The 19486-nt window shown below is 46.2% G+C and overlaps 1 protein-coding gene across 15 annotated transcripts in view; it reads right to left on the bottom strand.

Annotated features, from left to right (window-relative positions):
- The window catches only part of ARHGEF3 (Rho guanine nucleotide exchange factor 3), a 348474-nt gene that overhangs the window by 241099 nt on the left and 87889 nt on the right, over positions 1–19486 (bottom strand). For 2 of the 15 annotated variants that reach the window (XM_078351856.1, XM_078351860.1), the window contains exon 3: positions 1914–2030. The exons of 11 other annotated variants lie outside the window; for them this stretch is intronic. Coding sequence is in view for 2 of the 4 variants with exons in the window: in XM_035273874.3 (XP_035129765.1) it covers positions 5708–5727 (20 nt within the window). In the remaining 2 variants the exon portion in view is untranslated. Of the gene's footprint in view, positions 1–1913; positions 2031–5707; positions 5816–19486 lie in introns of those variants that run through there. 2 more of the 15 variants (XM_035273874.3, XM_035273877.3) reach the window with 1 other exon arrangement.

The following is a 19486-nucleotide window of genomic DNA, read 5'->3' as shown; positions in this document are numbered from 1 at the left end:
CAGAGTATCTGCCCCACAGCACATTCATACCCCAGACACTCCTGAGAGACACTATCTCATCATAACAAATGCACCAAGACTCCTGTCTATTTCCATATTTCAAGTCCATGGATGGGCCCTGGGGTGCTCGTTCATATTTCTTTGTGTTGATCAGCCACCATAAACATTTCTAGAACAAATTCAGGCCTCTAAAGAGAGATCAGTAACCCAAGGAGGCCAGAGCATGGGCTCTGCAGTCTCAAAGACCTGGGTTCAAGCGCAAGTCCATCAAATGACCTGGATGACTTATACAACTTTCCCAGTCTTCAGCTTCCAACTTGAAAATGGGTATGATAAGACTTAGACTGGCTGGGCATGGTGGCCCACACCTGTAATTCCAGCACTTTGGGAGGCCGAGGTGGGTGGATCACGAGGTCAAGAGATCAAGATCATCCTGGCCAACCTCATCTCTACTAAAAATACAAAAATTATCCGGGCGTGGTAGCACGTGCCTGTCCAAGTCTAAAAAGACTTACACCTCCTGAGGTTGCTTTGAGATGTAAATAAAGAATTCCTACAAAGCACTCTGCCGACCACCTGGCTCACACCCGGTACATAATAAATGTTAGTGTTAAGCATTTGCTGAGTGTCTACCATTTGCCAGGTATTGTTTTAGGCATAGGGATACAGCAGAGGACAAAATATAGTTGCTATTCTCTCAGAGCTTACATTAGAAGGTGATAAATTCTATGGAGAACAAAGCAGGGTAGGGGATTGGGGGTGGTGGGAGTAGCTGCTGTTTATGGAGTACCCTGGGCAGGCTTCTCCCTGCAAGAGCAGGGAGCCTGTCTTAGATAAACAGCACAGCACGTGCAGAGTTCCTAGGGCACAGCTGAGGGGCAGCAAGACCAATATGGCTGGTGTGGGATAAGGAGTGGGCAAGAGCTGAGAGTCACAGAAGAAGCTGAAACCAGATGGCAAGGACCTGTAGTCCCAGCTACTTGGGAGGCTGAGTAGGATTGCTTGTGCCCAAGAGGTGGAGGTTGCAGTGAGCAATGATTACTGCAAAGGTCTCTGGCTTTTAGTTCAGAGGAGAGAGGAGGCACCTGAGGATTCTGAGCAGAAGAGAAACCTGACCTAAGTTTAAAAGGATTGCTCTCAATGTTGTATGGAGACAGCAGCTCTAGGTGGCGAGACAGGGGCAGGGATGAGGTGAGGAAGTTCCCACAGCGGCCCAGGTAAGGAATGACAGGGACTTGGACCAAGATAGTGGTAGTGGGGGTGGTGAGGAGTAGTGGAATGAGGAACATATTTTTGAAAGCAGAAAGAACACAATCTGCTGTGGGTTAGGTACAGAAGGTGAAATAAGAGGAGTAAAGGATGCTCTAAAGAAGTTTAGCCAGAACAGTGGGAAGATAGCGAAGTCCTACAGAAAGAACAGATTTGGTGACAAAAGTCAAGAGCAGACCTGTAACACTGAAATAGTATGGACCTCCAAATGGAAATGTGGAATTAGCTGCTAAATATGAGGCGACTGTATTCAGAAATCATCAGCTTACAGACAGGAGAAGAGCCCCATGAAGGCAAGAGGAAAACCAAGAGAAGGGCAACGCAGAGGCCAAGTGAAGATAGTGCTTCGAGGAGGGAGACTCTACTATTTCCCCAAGCATGAGGATGAAGAGGTGCCCACCAAATCTGGCAAAGCAGAGGTCCCTGGTGACTTGACAAGAAAACCTGAGTGAAATGGGGAAAGACAGCTTAGAGATACTTGTCCAAAGATTACCTAAGAAGCATTATTTGTATAAAATATAAATTGACAGAGAGCTTAGGTATTAGTCAGTCATTAAAATATGAGCTCCAACCAGACTAGGCAACATAGCAAAAGCCTATCTCTACAAAAAATACAAAAATTAGACAGTTGTGGTGGTGCATACCTGTAGTCCCAGCTACTTGGGAGGCTGAGTAGGATTGCTTGTGCCCAAGAGGCGGAGGTTGCAGTGAGCAATGATCAAACCACTGTAGCACTCCAGATGGGGTGACATAGTGAGACTCTATGTCCAAAAAAAAGCATATAGACAGACAGACAGATAGATAAGCTCCCTGAGGGCAGGCACTTCATTATCATTTTAACATTTTGTCCCCACCCTCTAGATATATGGTAGATGCTCAGTAAATATTTGTCAGACTTTTTTGAAATTTCCTGACATCTGCAGCCAAATGGTACAGGCCGATGGGAAATTTCCATCCCTGACAGTATGATGTGGAAGACAGTGAGGAATATCATATACTAGTTATCTAAATATCAAGTTTTTCATGCTCTTCCCTAACTAAAGAAACTAAAATTACTACTACTCGGTATTTCTTCCGCATACACACACACAAAGTGTTTCCCAGTTACTGCCTCACTGGCATTCTGATGTGCATCATCAGCAGATAGATGGCAGCACCAAACTTCAAACATCCAAGCTCACTGTCAGCTGGTCTAATTAGCAAAAATTACAGAACAGTTTTGAAGGGATGTTTTGTAACAGAGATCTTTTGGAAATCTAATTTAAGAAAATCAGTTTTCCATATTCAAAGTGCTGACCCACAAATGATCCTTCTGAAGTGTCCAGGAGTTGCTTTTAAAAGCAAAGGGATCGTTCTCCCTCTCCCCTCCCCCTGCCCCCCACATCCATCTGAATCATCGCACGTTTTCAATGGGAAAGGCTTCATTACATCCTAAGGAAATCCACATCCTGCACCTCCAGGTCACAGCCTGGCAGAGATCAGCCTCACGTCCCTCCGGAAAGGATAATTAGTTTTCTACCCTTTAATCAAGGAGCAGCAGATTGTTATTTTTCTAAAGTTTTGCCTGGGGAGAACCTGTTCTTTCCCGAGAATGTATTTTTCTAACCTGGACTCCATGTTCATGCTCTACCTTCCCATGCACTGACACTGAGGGCCCCTCCTCCTTGTTTGAAATTAGACCAAAGCTCTCCACTGATGAGACAGATGTGGGATCAAGCCAAAGGCTCCCTAACTCATCAGCACCACTGCCCATTATTGTATGGACTGGGGGTATCCTCAATCTATCAGAGAGAATGTTGTTGTCAAGGGTTCACTAAAAAGAACCAGTTCTGGTGAGCATGGCAGCTCATGCCTGTAATCCCATCACTTTGGGAGGCTGAGGTGGGCAGATCACTTGAAGTCAGGAGTTCGAGACCAGCCTGGCCAACGTGATGAAACCGTGACTCTACTAAAAATACAAAAATTAGCCAGGTGTGGTGGTGCATGCCTGTAGTCCCAGCTACTCAGGAGGCTGAGACAGGAGAATTGCTTGAACCTGGGAGGTAGAGTTTTCAGTGAGCCAAGATTTTGCCACTGTACTCCAGCCTAGGGGACAGAGTGACACTCAGAGCGAAACTGTCTCAAAAAATAAAAAATAAAAAAAGAACCAGTGCTTATAGAGGGCTCACTTTGTCACAGCCAGACGCTGTGCTGAGTGCTAAATAAACATTAACTCATTTTGTCTTCAAACAGCTTTATGAGTAGGTACTTTTGTTACTCCCACTTTACAATGAAACAACCGAGGCTCAGACAGGTTAAGTGACTTGCCCAAAATCTCACAGCTAGTAGGCATCAGAGCTGGATTCAAACCCAGGCAGTCTGGCTCTAGAGTAGACGAACAGAGAAACAGATGTTAAAACCACTGCAGAAACAGCAACAACAGAGGAAAGGAAATAGAAACTCAAATGCTTACTATGTACCAGGCCCAGAGCAAATACTGAGTTGGTTCTCTTTAAATGAAGTATAACAGGACTTTAAAGAAATAATAAAGATCAGAGATCAGTCTTATTCATTGGTTTTTCTACAACTGCAAATTAAAAAGTCCATGGAGAGTAATTAGTATATTTTTCTGTGTGCATATTATACTTTTGATAAAAGTAGAATTTTAATTTTAAATTTTAATAGCTGAGTTTTCTTAATATTTTAAAGGATTTTACATCAAATAAACAACGCTTAGAAGGTGTTGTGTTTTGTGTTGTGTTTTTTTTATGATGGAGTCTTGCTCTCATTGCCCAGGTTGGAGTGCAGTGGCCTGATCTCAACTCACTGCAACCTCCGCCTCCTAGGTTCAAGCAATTCTCTGCCTCAGCCTCCCGAGTAGCTGCAATTACATGCGCTTGCCGCCATGCCCAGCTAATTTTTGTATTTTTAGTAGAGACAGGGTTTCACTATCTTGGCCAGGCTGGTCTTGAACTCCTGACTTTGTGATCCACCCGCCTTGGCCTCCCAAAGTGCTGGGATTACAGGCATGAGCCACCACACCTGGCCAGGTGTTTTTAAAAATCACCATGAATTATATTACCAATTTTTTTCTAAAGAAATAAAAGTTAGGAAGCTGCATTGGCATTGTTCTATCAAACTATATCTGAATCAGAAACAAAAAAGGAGGAGATAAATTCATGTGTGTGTTTTTTGTTTGTTTGTTTGTTTTTTGTTTGCTTTTTTGTGAGATGGAGTCTTGCTCTATTGCCTAGGCTGGAGTGCAGTGGCACAATCTCAACTAACTGCAACCTCCACCTCCTGGGTTCAAGCAATTCTTCTGTCTCAGGCTCCTGAGTAGCTGGGATTACAGGCACTCACCACCACGCCTGGCTAATTTTTGTATTTTTTAGTAGAGGTGGGGTTTCGCCATGTTGGCCAGGCTGATCTTGAACTCCTAACCTCATGTGATCCGGCCAACTTGGCCTCCCAAAGTGCTGGGGTTACAGGTGTGAGCCACTGCACCCAACCAATTCATGTTTTTCAAATCCTAGAAAGCTCTTTACTCAAAAATTATCTCTCTAGATACCATACTTTCCTAGTTTCTATCAAATAGGTACTCCATGCTTTTTTGCCCAAGGAGAAGCAGAAGAAAGTCTTTATATTTTATTCAATAGTATATTGATCAGAAACTAATAAATCCATATGTAGGTGGCCCAATCCCCTCCAAAAAGAACATTGCAATCCTAAAGTGGGTCCTCAGATATGGGCATTTATAATAAATGTTCTTTTGATTCTAACAGTTTAAAATGCCAAAAATTCTTAAATTAGCCAGCATTGCTTAAAGCAGTTTATTGACGCCAATACAGGACCCACCACAGTCTCCAAGGTAATTAGATGCTCCATAAATGCTGTTTTTGGCAGTGACTGGGCCACACATAAAAAACATGTTTATTCCCAAACTGTCAGTGAAATATGGTAGTGGGCGTGGAACCGCGTCAGGCTTGTTAGAGCTTATGTGATAGAAAGGAAGGCAGCTTCAAGGCCACCATTCAAGCTGAGATGATTTCAGCATTGCATCAAACAGCAAGCCACCCCTGAATCCTGGCAGCCCTCAATTAGGGCTTAAAAAAGGGGGGGGTAGTGGTGGATATGAGGTAATTCTGAGTAAGAGAGGGTAATATTAGTACTATTTTCGTAATACTACTACTATTTGTGCTTTTTATGCGGATTAACTCATTTAATCCTCACGGGGGCCCTGTGGAGTAAGAGCTGTAACAGATGAGGAAGCTGTGGCACTGAGAGCTTAGACCTACAAATGCCTCATACCTCCTAAAGGGTAGGGCCAGACCGCCTGATTCCGGGATCCTGCCCCTGAGCTCCGCCAAGTTGCATCAAGATTTTTCTGGCCACCTAATCCATAAGAGCCGCAAACTGGGGTGAGAAAAATGACTGTGATTATCAGCTATGTGCCACTTACCAAATATTTCTATCATACATGGTCCATCTAAAGCACAGGGCAGAGCAAGCCCCATTCTCTTGAGCCCCTCGCAAACTCCCAGCTCACCAGCTGGGCTCCAATGGGGACAGGGCCAGGGCTTGCATCAGTGTTGCCATAGCTGCCACCATGGCAACCACCCTTTATGGCCCAGGCAAAGATGTTCTTCCTAGTCAAGCAGGAGCCCTGATTCTGGGATGCAGCCCTCAGAGAGACATGTTCCTTTACCTGCCCCCAAGTTGCTCAAGGTCTTTATAACATTGAGAACCAACAGGGGTTCCCCAGTTCCATGGACACATCTGGACCAAGCCAACATGTTTAAAGGCTGATGGGGAAACGGGGCTCATGGGGAGATGGTGCAGAGAGATGCTGTGCAAAGTGAACAGCTAACACCTCGAGGGGCCCTGGCACCTAGCAGGGCTGGAACTGAGTTTCAGCTCACTATCTGGTGCCCTAAGCAAATGGGTTCAGCCTCTAGGAACCCATGTCTTAGAATATGAAAAATAGGAAAATATTAGGTTTTATACCTCACAGAGCTGTTGTGAGGTTGAAGTAAACCCAAACACATAAATTACATATAGAGTAGAAACTGGCTGTGACTATTACTAGGCAATGGTGCCAGGACCTTCAAAAAAGCAGGAGGTCCTCAGCCTCCTACCACTGCCCTTCCCGCTCAGTAGCCTAACAGTAGAGACAGAAAGCAATCCTGTCAACAGAACAGACAGGCCAACAGATCAGAGTTCACATACACCCTGCTGAGCACAGAGAGACATGCCAGTGTTCAGTGGGAACCTCAGGTGCAGTTACCCATGCCCCCTACTAGGCTACATGGCTTTTCTGAAAAGATAAATTTATCAAAATAAGCCAATTACCTTTATTTGACAAAGCTATCACTGGACAAAACACCTTTTAACACACGATAACCATGAATGAACCTTCAGAAGTCTTTAAAGTCAAATGGATGGCACTCAAAACAATTTCTAGAAGATTCTGGAATTATCATTCCTATACTGTCAGGAGCGGTGATTTCTCAAGGTTAGCATTGATCCAGGGAACTTGCACTTGACATGTTACACATTCCTACACTGTCTAAAATGTTATGATGTGTACATTGTTGTAATAAGAAAATATTAGTTGATTTAAAAAACAATTTGCCATAACATAGATAGTTCACAAATTAAGAAAACCAAACAACCAATAAACAAACAAAAAGTACTCACCCTCCCTAGTAACTAGCAAAATGGAAATATAAATAAGTCAACATGTTTATATTTCAAATTAGCAACTTCTATATGGGCATACCAAATGTGAAAAAGAACGTGAGGAAACAGGCACTTTGCTTCACAACTGTGAATGTATGCATTGACGTGAAATTTCCACAGGATAATTTGACACCATTTTCCAAGAGCGTTAAGATGATCCAAAAGTTCATCCACACGATAACTAAGTGGACAAAATAAATGCAAACATGGGCTTAGCGATAAGGCTACAGCTCCTAATGTTGCTATAGAGGGAGGGGCTAGACACAGCTCACACAGCCAACAATAGGAACCAGCCATTAAGAAAGCCCTTTGAGGCCGGGTACAGCAGCTCACACCTATAATCTCAGCACTTTGGAAGACCAAGGCTGGAGGATCACCTCTGGCCAGGAGTTCGAAACCAGACTGGACAAGAAAGTGAGACCTCATCTCTACAAAAATAAAAAAATTAACCAGCCGTAGTGGCATTCACCTGTAGTCTCAGCTACTTGGGAGGCTGAGGTGGGAGGATGGCTTGAGTCCAGAGCCCAGGCTGCAGTGAACTATAATTGCACCATTGTACCTTAGGCTGGGCAACACAGTGAGAACTTACCTCTAAAAGAAAGAAAGAAAGAAAGCTCCTCGAAAATTTCTACATATCCAGTAAGGTAGTAGCAAAAAGACTTACATATTCCACATTGTGAAAATATGGAATTATCTGAATTTGGCACCTTTAATTGCATGCTTTCATTCCACACTCATCCCATTTTGCAGCTGAGTAAACTGAGACCCAGATCTATTCAACCATTTGCCCTGAAGTGGTTGGGGCAGGTTCACAGTGTTATTTGCTGTTGTATCTGTGGTGGGGCCAAGCTGGTTCCTGATGCCATAGAAGGCTGAAGCCAGAAGCAGCAAAATCCTTTTCCCCCAACATGCCACACCTTCCCAAGGGCTCTCAGCCCTGTCCCAGCTGCCAGGGGCAGCCAGAGACAAGGCACAGACCCAGGAATAAAGCTGGGTCTGGGAGCAAGGCCCTCACTAAGAATAAAGTAGGCCCCCTCCAAAGGTCAGTTCCACATCAGGACTGCACGTGGTGCTTATCCTAGGTCGCCTCTCACCTCATGGCAACCCTGGGGCTCAGACAGGTCAGCTTCCCTGCCTTAAATCACCCAGCCAACGAGGATGTGAACCCCATTTGTATTCCTACCCCTTTCTGGGTGATTCCATTTCCTCATCTATAAAATGGGGTGAATAACTGCACCTGCCTCTGAGGGTTTGGCAGTTAGAAGAGTTAAAGGACTCAATTGTTAGAAGGTGCTTAGAAAATTTCCTGACCTATAGTAAGAGTTCTGTGCAGCTCTTATTTCTGCAGTGAGACTCAGAGGGTGGTAGTGTAGAGCCAGCTGCCTGGGTTCTGATCACACATCCACCACTCATTTGCTCTGTGACTCCAGGCAGATTGCCTAATCCTTTGTGCCACAGATTTCTCATTTGTGAATTGAGAATAGTGATGATAACACACATGCACCTCAACTTACAATGGTAAGTCGAAAATGCCTTAATACCCCTAACCTACCAAACACCACAGCTCAGCTTACCCTACATATCCAATACATAAGGTGGTAGCAAGGAGACTTGTTTATTCCACAGGGTGAAAATATGGAATTTTCCGGATTTGGCAACTTAGTGCATGCTTTTAAAGCCTAGCCCACTTAAACATGCTCAGAACACTCACATTAGTCTTCAGTTGGGCAAAATTATCTAACACAAAGCCTGTTTTATAAATCAGTGTTGAGTATTTTATGTAATCGAGTGAATACTGTACTGAAAGACAGAAGAATAGTTGTATGGGCACTCGAAATATAGTTTCTCCTAGACGTGTGTCACTCTCACACCATCAGAAAGGCTAAAAACAATACCATCAGGTGCCACATTGTGAGTTGGGGACCATCTGTAGTACCTATGTAGGTTACTGGGAATAATCACGTTATTTACCTGAGTTAACGTGCTTAGAAGAGCTAAGAACAGCATTCACAATGAGTACAATGGGCCTAACATGTAAAGTGCATGTTAGCTGCTATGAATATTATGCCACTCTCCTAAAGTACAATTAAAAAAAAAAGAATATTATGCACTCTGTCTCCTATTAGTCCATTAGGAATGGAATCACTACCAACAGCAGTCATTATTCTGGCTGACAAGAACCTGATATATGTTCACTACAAGTGGGTACCATTATAGTTCAGATTTACAGGTTGGAAACTCAACTGCAGAGAGCTCAAGTAACTTGTCTTGGGTCACACAGCCAAGAAGCAGCAACGCTGCAAGGCTTCACATTAAGTTCATGAGCCTCCAAGGCTCCTGCCTGACTACACTACCCACCCCCACCCACCTCAATATCCACATGGCCTGTGGCTGCCTCCTTGTGGAATTATATGACTGCCAGTACTTCCTGCAGAGGGTGATGCATTTCTGGCTTAGAGATGACTCACTCCTAAGCATTCCACTATGCAACCCAAATGCTGGCCCCTGCAGACATCTGACTAACAGAAAGGGTCAGAAAGTCACATCAGCAGAGTCACCAAGGAGCAATCTCTGTCTTCTCTCCCCATCTTCCCAGGGAAATACATTGGTATGTGTCTGTCAAGATGAGACATAACCATTAAAACGAAATTCTGGACTGAAATATCTACTTAGTGTCTTGGAAACACATGCTGATGTCCACGCAGCTGGTTTTCCCTACAGCTGTTGGTAGTCATGAGCTCCTTCAACTATAGCCTACTCATGGGTCATTTGCACTTGAAGATGAGGCCAGAGAAAATCTTCCTTAATGCATCATTCTAGCCTTTAAAGCATGACATCTGTGACAGTGAAGTTCACTTCCCATTAGCACACTGAAAAGTTTACAAAGTTTTGCTGCACACCGTAAAAGCAGAGCTGTAGATAGGTGCCACCAGCAAGGAGCAGCATAGCTTGAGCAGAGGCAGGTCTCATGTCCTCCATGGCTTCCTTAGCCGCTCACCAACAGAGCTAGTTGTTGAAGAAAAAAACAAAAACTTCTAACCAGGATCCATAACCCTGTATTATTTCAAACCTGGTAATTTAATTAAATGACATCTGTTTTCAGATAATGTACCTAAAACTCAAACAGATCATGAGCTGGAAGGACCCTCAGAGAACCGGCTGACTACCCTCATTTAGAGACTGGTAGCCTCACCTGGCCAAGCTCACCTGGTCTGTTGGTCACAGGCTGCCACCCTTTTAGTCTCCCTGTTTTCAGGCTATTTTCAGCCCTTCCTGCTTCCTTGATGCAAGTATTGTCAGGGTGGACATCTGCTGTTCCTCACTGCCCAGCATTTAGTCCCCATTCTTTTTGTTTGTTTGTTTTTTAGACAGAGTCCCGCTCCGTCACCCAGGCTGGAGTACAGTGGCATGATCTAGGCTCATTGCCACCTCTGCCTCCCGGGTTCAAGAGATTCTCCTGCCTCAGCCTCCCAAGTAGCTGGGATTACGGGTGCCTGACACCAGGCCCAGCTAATTTTTTGTACTTTTAGTAGAGACAGGGTTTCACTATGTTGGCCAGGCTGGTCTCAAACTCCTGACCTCATGATCCACCCTCCTCGGCCTCCCAAAGTGTTGGAACTACAGGCGTGAGCCACTGCGCCCATACTAGTCTCCATTCTTCTGTCGACAGTATCCAGATTTTCTGTTGAGGGATGCCCTCTCCCCTTTGGGATCCTGTTATTCAGGAAGGGCCAGCCCCAGGCTCCAGAGATGGGCATGAGACCTGGCCTGGTCAGTGAGAGTGACCCCAAGACTTTGGCCAGCATTAAAGTACAGATACACAGTCCTTTTGGTATAAGCACTGAGCTGATGGGATGCAAACTTGGAGCTCTGCAGGGCATCTTGTGCAAAGCTTACCTGAGAAGGAAGCTAACCTAGGGAAAGCAGAGCAAGAGACCAAGAGAGAAGGTTCCTAATAACACAGATTAACTACCTAGCCATGCCTGAAGGTAACCTATCACTAGATTTGCCAGGGATAAAAAGTGAGCCCCCTTTAAAAAAAATTAAGCAAGTGTACATTGTATTTCTATTACACGCAACCAAAAGAACGACGTTTTGTTTCTTTGCAAAGGTTCATTAAAGAAAGCATCAAAGTGGGAATGTTCCCAGGACACTGACCACAGTGCCTGCACCCAGTAAGCACTTAACTCATGTGTAATGGAGTGAGACCCCTCCTTCTGGTCTCTTCTTAGTGGGACTCTCTCAGACCATCCTGTTGGAAACTGTTGCCCTCCCCAGCCTTCCTATCCACCACTCTTGCCTGTTTTCCACGGTGTTTAACACCATCAGAACTACCCTAGGTCCTACTGTTTCTTGAATCTCATAGGGGTGGAGATTTTTGTCTACTTTGTTCACTGCCATAACCCTAAGGCCCAGATCAGTTCTCTGAACCTTAGGTGCCCTGTAAGTATCTGGTGAATGAATGAATGAATGAATGAGAAAATAGATGATGGAATGAGTGAGTGCCTAGTGTGCTCCCAGGTCCCCACCTGTCCGCTGCCTCGGTCAGCAGCCCTGGGAACTAACCTGCAGAACCCCTGGCTGTCCTTCCCCCTCTTTTTGGATATGGGTCCTCTTCCCACTGAGCAAACACTCCAACAGCCAGCCCCACAGTCCAGGCAACCTTACCGACACCCACCTGTCCAGGGAGCATAGACAAGAATTAAAGGGTAAGGGGCCCTTTGGGTTATAAAGATGTCTTCCTTCTTTTTTTCTGATTACAAATAAATATCATACACTCATTACAAAGGCAAACAAACAAAATTAAAATGTAAACAAGTAAGCAATACAAAAATCATGATAATTTAACTTGTAAGTTAAGTTTGAGGTACAAGTCAGAAATGGGAAGACTGTCAGTATATTTTATATGACCAACAGGGTATATGTATGTATGTATGTATGTATGTATGTATTTATTTATTTTTGAGGTAGAGTCCGACATTTAAAAATCTAGATTTCATTTAGAAGCAGGTAAAGTCTCTAACTTCAGTTAAATATTTTTAAAAATATCACGCCAGGTGCAGTGGCTCACGCCTGTAACCCCAGCACTTTGGGAGGCCAAGGCAGACGGATCACAAGGTCAAAAGATCAAGACCATCCTGGCCAACATGTGAAACCCTGTCTCTACCAAAAACACAAAAATCAGCTGGGCGTGGTGTCATGCGCCTGTAGTCCCAGCTACTCAGGAAGCTGAGGCAGGACAATAGCTTGAAACTGGGAAGCAGAGGTTGCAGTGAGCCAAGATCACACCACCGCACTGCAGTCTGGTGACAGAGCGAGACTCCGTCTAAAAAAAATTTTTTTTTAAATGACTTAGTGATAACTAAGGGCCCATATTCCCACATGTGACCATGGTCTGCTAGGGTTGAGTGGTAGCTATCCCCTTCAGATGGGCCGTGGGCTCTTGGGGTCTCCACTCCTCTCCACTGTGAACCCTGCCCTTCCCTGGCCACTCATAAAGGGTCCTGCCTGGTCTCTGTCACACTCGGAGTTAGTGACCCCTGCCTGACCCCAATATCCTTTCAGACATTGCTGCAGACATAAAGCTTTCTAAGAAACCCCTCTACAAGTTCCCCTCTGCCTCCAGTGGTACCTGCAATGTTACAAATAACTACTCAATTTCATAGCAGAGAACACTGTATGTGCAGCACAGCCCACTTCTACAGGGTGAGCACAGTGGCCTGGGTTCATGTCTCCTTCTAAGACTGACTATCCCAGCTCAACAGCTGACCCTGCCACACTGTAACATACCATCCCTCAGTTCACCCCACACAGAAGGACCCCACTGTCCTGAGCACCCATGGGGGTACCTTTTTGTAGGGAAATTCCAGATCTAGTGTTTAAATCCAGCCTCCCAATGTGGATAGGCCTCACAGACACATGGCAGCCACAAAGGACTGCACCAGCACTGCACTGCACTGCCACCCATGTGTGGAAGTCAAAACCTCATTATGGGCTGCAGCCCCACACCCACCACCCAGAGACCCCCACAATCTGCTATTTTCCCCTGTGTTTACTTACATGCTCATTCCACTATATAACAGTAACTCCCCAAGGCCAGGGACCCTGCCCGTCGCATCGATAATCGTTTCTTAGAACCCAGCCCTGTTCCTCAGAGAAGAGGCCCTCCATCCGTCATGGGTGGATGGCTGGTGAGTGGACAAAGTGGGAGGGCGAGTATGTACAGGGCAGGAAGTGGGTGGACAAGCCCCGCAAACTGTGAGACCTAATTTGCCCACGTCATGAGGCAATAATTATATTGAAATATCGGGACTAAAAACTAGAATATAAAGTTACATAAACAAACTCACAGGTTTAAAAAAAAAGATAAGGAAAACACTATAATATCGATTGTGGTGTCACTTTTAAAAAAATCACTTTGTGCATTTCCCAAATGGACTACAAGTCTGTTCTATAAAGTTCATTTTTAACTGCCAATGTGAAACTACATCCAGTGAACGTTACTCCCTAGAGTTTTCTAGATTTTGAAACACCAAGGGCCTACAGAGGCAAGGATAATATTTGGATTAGTTTGGCTCTTACACTGGATGAGAGGGGAGGAAAAGAAAACAAGGGAGGGGAGCCCAGCCTTGGACAGTGGAAAAGGATCCTTCCAGGCTCCTTGGTGGCCCAGTAATGACCAATACCCTTGCTACCTGCTATCAGCAAAAGCAAGAGCAGTTAGCCTTCCAGATACGGAAATCCAAAATATTATGGGAGGTCATATTTCTTTTGGAGTAAAGGACAGTAGTTTTTTCACCCCTGGCCTATGAATGCTTCCAAAGATAAGTAAAGAAACATAAGGACATCTTCTAATACAAACACATGATTTGATTTGATTTTTTTGAAACAGAATCTCATTCTGTCGCCCAGGCTGGAGTACAATGGTGCAATCCCAGTTCACTGCAACCTCCGCCTCCCCGGTTCAAGCGATTCTCCTGCCTCAGCCTACCAACTAGCTGGGAGTATAGGTGCCAGACACCACGCCCAGCTAATTGTTATATTTTTAGTAGAGAGGGGGTTTCATCATGTTGGCCAGGCTAATCTCAAACTCCTGACCTCAGACTGTTTGCCCGCCTAGGCATCCCAAAGTGCTGGGATTACAGGCATGAGCCACCATGCCCAGCCTTTAAAACACAGGATTTTACCATGGAATATTATGCAGCAATCAGAAATGATGAGTTTGTGTTGTTTGTAGGGACATGGATGAATCTGGAGAACATCATCCTCAGCAAACTGACACAAGAACAGAAAATGAAACACCGCATATTCTCACTCATAGGCGGGTGATGAAAAATGAGAACACATGGACACAGAAAGGGGAGCACTAAACACTGGGGTCTATTGGGGGGAAAAGGGGAGGGCGAGTGGGAGGGGGAGGTAGGGAGGGATGGCCTGGGGAGATATACCAAATGTGGGTGAAGGGGAAAAGGAAAGCAAAGCACACTGCCATGTGTGTGCCTACGCAACTGTCTTGCATGCTCTGCTCATGTACCCCAAAACCTAAAATCCAATAAAAAAGTTAAAAAAAAAAAAAAAAAACACACAGGATTTTAAATGAGACTAGACCTTCCCTTTCAAAAGCACTGCTTGGACTGTCCTGGCACTGGGGCAGCCAGAACAGCACTGCACCTCACTACAGGGGAGAATGTGACATATTCATTCACCGCCTCCACCCCTCAACTGGAGCTCTGCCACCTTGCCTGGTCTCCACATGTGTTCCACAGACAGGTGGGCAGCAGGGCTCAGGGCCAGCTACTTTGTAAAAACAGATAGGAAACTGAGTTCTGAGAGGGGTAGCAGTGCACAGGTCCTGGGGAGCAGTAGAGCTGAGAGCAGCCTGCAGCTCCACCCCCTCGATCCCCTCACACACATTCACCAATGCCTCCTGGGTACTGAGCCCTGGCCAGAATGAACATACACATCTGGGTCTTATGAGCAGCTGAGAGGAAGGCACAGATCCTAATAAATGAAGGTGTCAATGGACAAAATACCCACAGGTGGGGCTGAGGGGGGCAAGGGGAATTAGCAGCAAGGGACAATGTGATGCCACCTGGCTGGGAGGTCACCAGTGACACTCAGGGGGAGGTCCCACTACAACAGGCCACTGCTGCTGGGCTCGTTCAAAGACTCTCAAAGAGCCAGGCTTCAGAAACTCACCAGACATCAAGTACAGTGCAGTTACAAACGCCCCAGCACTCTGCACTCTGCCAGATGCAACTTATTAACATTGTATTTGGGGCCCTGGAGTCCAGGAGGGAGGCATGGATCACCAGCAGGGGGAAATGAAACATCAAAGAAACCACACACTCACATACCAGCAGCAACTTACAAGCTCCAACAAAGAATCAGGAAGTGCAGGGTCTTTGGGGGTAGACAGATTTGGGGTCCTGCCACCTACAGTCTTCCCAGTGCCCTCAGGTTGAATTCTCAGTTGCTTAAAAAGGGCTGTTGTCCCAATCCCTGCCTCTGGTCCCCTAGATTGAAGGCAGCTCATCCCTCACTACTCCCCAGAAGTCTGAGTTGAACACATACAAAGTTTGGGGTCCCTGGGAGGTGCAGACAGAAAGGTTTGTCAACAGTGGGGAACTGGGATTTACAGCTGAGGTCAAAGTGAATGTCCTGGCATGGATGGGCTGACCAAAGGCAAGGACCCGCAGTGATAGATGATGTCAGGAGCCATAGCTTTGGGGAGGGGGTTGCAACTGGGAGAGGGGGTTGGGGGAAAACCAGCAAATCCAGTGTTCCAGGAAGAGGCAGAGCCAGGATCCAATGCTGTGAAAGGGGAGTCCATGATGAAGACTGCGCAAAACCCACCCGACAGCTTTGGCTCTCCAGATGGCTGGTGACCTTGGAGGCAGTTTCAGGGTAGAAGTGGGAGTGGTGGTTGCTGGGGAGAGTGAGTAGGTAGGAAAGAAGTGGCGGCAGAAAAGAGGATAAACTCATGTGAATTTTGAAAAAAAAAAGAAAGACAAAAATAGGACTGGAGTGACGGTCATACTCTTAATAGTAATAATGGTCCATGGATATTGAATCCTTACTGCAGATGAGGTGATATTAAAATGCTCTGGAGGCCAGATGTGGTGGCTCATGCCTGTAATTCCCACACCTTGGGAGGCCATGGTAGGAAGATCACGTGAGGCCAGGAATTTGAGAGCAGCCTGGGTAAAATGGCGAAACCCATCTCTACAAAAATTGAAAAAATTAGCCGGCCGTGGTGACGCGTGCCTGTAGTCCCAACTACCAGGAAGGCTAAGATGGGAGGATCCCTTGAGCCCAAGAGATTGAGGCTGCAGTGAGCTGTAATTGTGCCACTACACTCCAGCCTGGGTGATGGAGTGAGACCCTGACTCAAAAAAACAAACAAATCACTCTGGGTTGCCGACATCTCATAAGAGTCCACACTTTCTGAGCAGATTCTGTTAATATCATCATCTCACAGATGAGGAATCTGGGGCATAATCATGTGCTGGGAGAGCTGAGCTCTGACTTCAGGGGTCCCCCTCATTGTCTCTCAACTGTTACCAGCACCAGCACTGGGGTGAGCTCTGGGCAATGCAAAGGCTGAACAGGAGTGGGAGGGAAGTGTTTGGCAGAGAAGGTCCCAGGCCCAATCCACAGGCAGGAGGGAAGGAACCACTCAAAAGAGAAAACAGAAGATGAAAGGGACTCGGGGAACGTGGGGTGGAGACTCCTGGGCATGCCCTCAGCTAACAGCCACTACACTGGGGGGTTTTGCTGAGAGCTTTTCAGTAGCAGAAACCTTGGGTCAAGCCCAATCCTACATATACCTGGTAGAAGCAGAGTTGATCTAGTAGGAAGGGAGGGAAGGAGCCACCCCACCAGCCTCACACCCTCACCCTGCACAGCCCATCCTGCAGCCACTAAGTAAGAGACCAGCTCAGAAACGTGGACTCCTCAGGGCCTCCACTCTCAGCAAACGTTCTCTCAGGGCTGGCTGGCTCGCTCTCTCTTCCTTTCTTTTTCCTTTTCAGTTTTCAAGTATTTGATTAACACATTCAAAATTAAAGTAATTAAAATTAGCCAGAGACGCACTGTGTCTTCTGTCTGCACCACGGTCTTACCACCTGGCGTCCAGAGCATAAATGGGACTCCACAAATGAGTGACAAACAGGTATGGGCAACAGCTCTGCGGGGTCAACCTGGCTCCTCCCTCACTGCTAAGTGACCCTTAGCAAGTGCCTGACCCGCAGAAAACCTCAGAAGTTCCAGCAGTTTCCCACCTCTTGGGAGTTTAAGAGAGTTAAATAAGCTAACACTCATAAAAGTGCCCAGCACATGCTAAGAGCACAATAAATGTCACCTGTCTGTATTATGGATAGCATCCACAGGATTAAAAGTATGTTGGCGGGGAGAGGAAGAATCCACAGGAAGGAACTGAAATGTCCCCATGGGAAGCACAGTGCCCTGCCTGTCCCAGGGATGGTCCCTGCTGGGGCTGGTCAGTGAATGCTCTGGTTTTTGCAACTGTCTCTTTAACTTTTGTACCAAGGGGAGTTAGGGCGTAGACCATGGAGGTGTGAAGCTCATGCATTGGCAGGCCAGGCTATTCTGGAGCCCAGTATTAATTAATTGGTGTTTATGCAACAGTATGTGCCCATCTGGCCCCGTTTCTGTCTGAACCTTGTGCTCTGAGAACCTTGAGGAATACATCTCCATCATGACTTTGCTAGGCTTTGATGTCCAGACAACAGCAGATGCGGGTGTTAAAATAATAGCACCAGCATTGAAACTCTAAAAGGGGAAGGTCCCCTCTTGATGACTCAAAGTTAAATTACAAATAGCTGAAAGTCAATTTTTTCCAGGGCTGAGGGCAGGAGCCAGCAGGGCTCCAGCAGCCACAGAACGTTTCCAAGGAGAAAGACAGCACCGATTATGAGTGAAGAGTGCCCTCTGCTGGCTGACATTGGAAAACTTGTTGATTACCTCGACCATGCCATCCGAAGGGCTCCACCGCTGCCTGGCAGCAAGTCTCAAATACCCTCTTTAGTTCTGTTTAAAAACCTTAACTGAAAATAGAAAGCCTTCCTTTCCTAAACGGAGAAGAGCTGAAAGAAAGGACAAGGTCAAGGAGCATTTTATTCCATTCCTTGCTTGGGTTTTTTCCTGGTGCACTTGAATGTGCCCTAGAAATGGCCCTGTGGATGCTGTAGCGTGAGATTTGCCTCAGAGACTACAATTGACTTGGAGAGATCAATCACATCCACAGGTGGCCCACAGCAGTGCCCCATTTCCATTTTAAGAGGCTGTCCTCTTGACTAGACTCCAAAGTTCACAGACAGACAGACTGAGCCAAAGCTGCTGCATCCTTACAGAAAACCCCAGCAGGCCCATGCTCAGGGGCAGGGGGCTCCTGGTGGCTGAGCAATCACAGTGGCTGAGAGCTGGCACTGGATGGTTGCTCTGGAATCATCTAGCCTGTGACGCACGCCGGGACTCAAGCCCAGGACAGCGATCATCTGGCCTCTTGTAAGGCTGCTGCCGCCCCACAGCTGGGGTCCTCATGGATTCCAGCCCCAGCACCAGCCCTGCCCCACTTCCCTAGGAACAACCCTGACTTCATCAGTGAGTTCTAACCTTCCCAGCTTTCTGCTCTCAGATTTTACACACCAGAGCCAACCCGGCTGAGCTTCAAACCCCTTCATCACTTCACAGCTGCACGATGTTCCCATTGTGAATTTGACTTTCCTCCTCTGGAACAATAATGGGAGCTGCTATTTACCAAAGGTCCACTAACTGCCAGAAACTTCAAACTAATTCTCATGACCACACTATGGGACTGTGACGGAGCTGATATGCCTGAATCAAGGGCAAGAATTATTTAAAACAATGAGGCCAGCCAGCTTCTTTTCCACTGGCTAAGGAAGGACTTTGCCCCATCTACCATCTTCTTCCCTCCATTATGCAATCTGAGTTCATTAGTTTCCATATGCAAAGTGCATTAATCAGAGGGGAGAGAAGCAAGGACAGGGAGAGAAAAGAGAATACCAGAAGTGAGGCAGAAGAGGAAAGTCTTCTGGGGCAGAGTGAATGGAACGAGAACTTTAGTGGAGTCTAGGGAAGGGCAAGAGAGGTTTTAGAACCTGCAGGGCAGCTGGGCACTGTGGCTTACACCTGTAATCCCAGCACTTTGGGAAGCCGAGGCAGGTGGATCACTTGAGGTCGGGAGTTCGAGACCAGCCTGCCCAACACGGTGAAACTGCATCTCCACAAAAATTACTTGGGCGTGGTGACATGCACCTGTAATCCCAGATACTCAGGAGGCTGACACAGGAGAATCACTTGAACCTGGGAGGTGGAGTTTGCAGTGAGCCGAGATTGTGCCACTGTACTCCAGGCCTGGGTGACAGAGTGAGATTCCATCTCAAAAACAAACAAACAAAATACTTGAGAGTAGCTTCCTAAAAGAGTTGCTGTTAAGTATAAAATGGATCCCCCT

The sequence above is a fragment of the Callithrix jacchus genome, chromosome 15 (genome assembly GCF_049354715.1).
Source record: "Callithrix jacchus isolate 240 chromosome 15, calJac240_pri, whole genome shotgun sequence".
NCBI classification, from domain to species: Eukaryota; Metazoa; Chordata; class Mammalia; order Primates; family Cebidae; genus Callithrix; species Callithrix jacchus.
The sequence above is the reverse complement of the archived record's forward strand: the minus strand, read 5'-3'. Positions and strand labels throughout refer to the sequence as shown.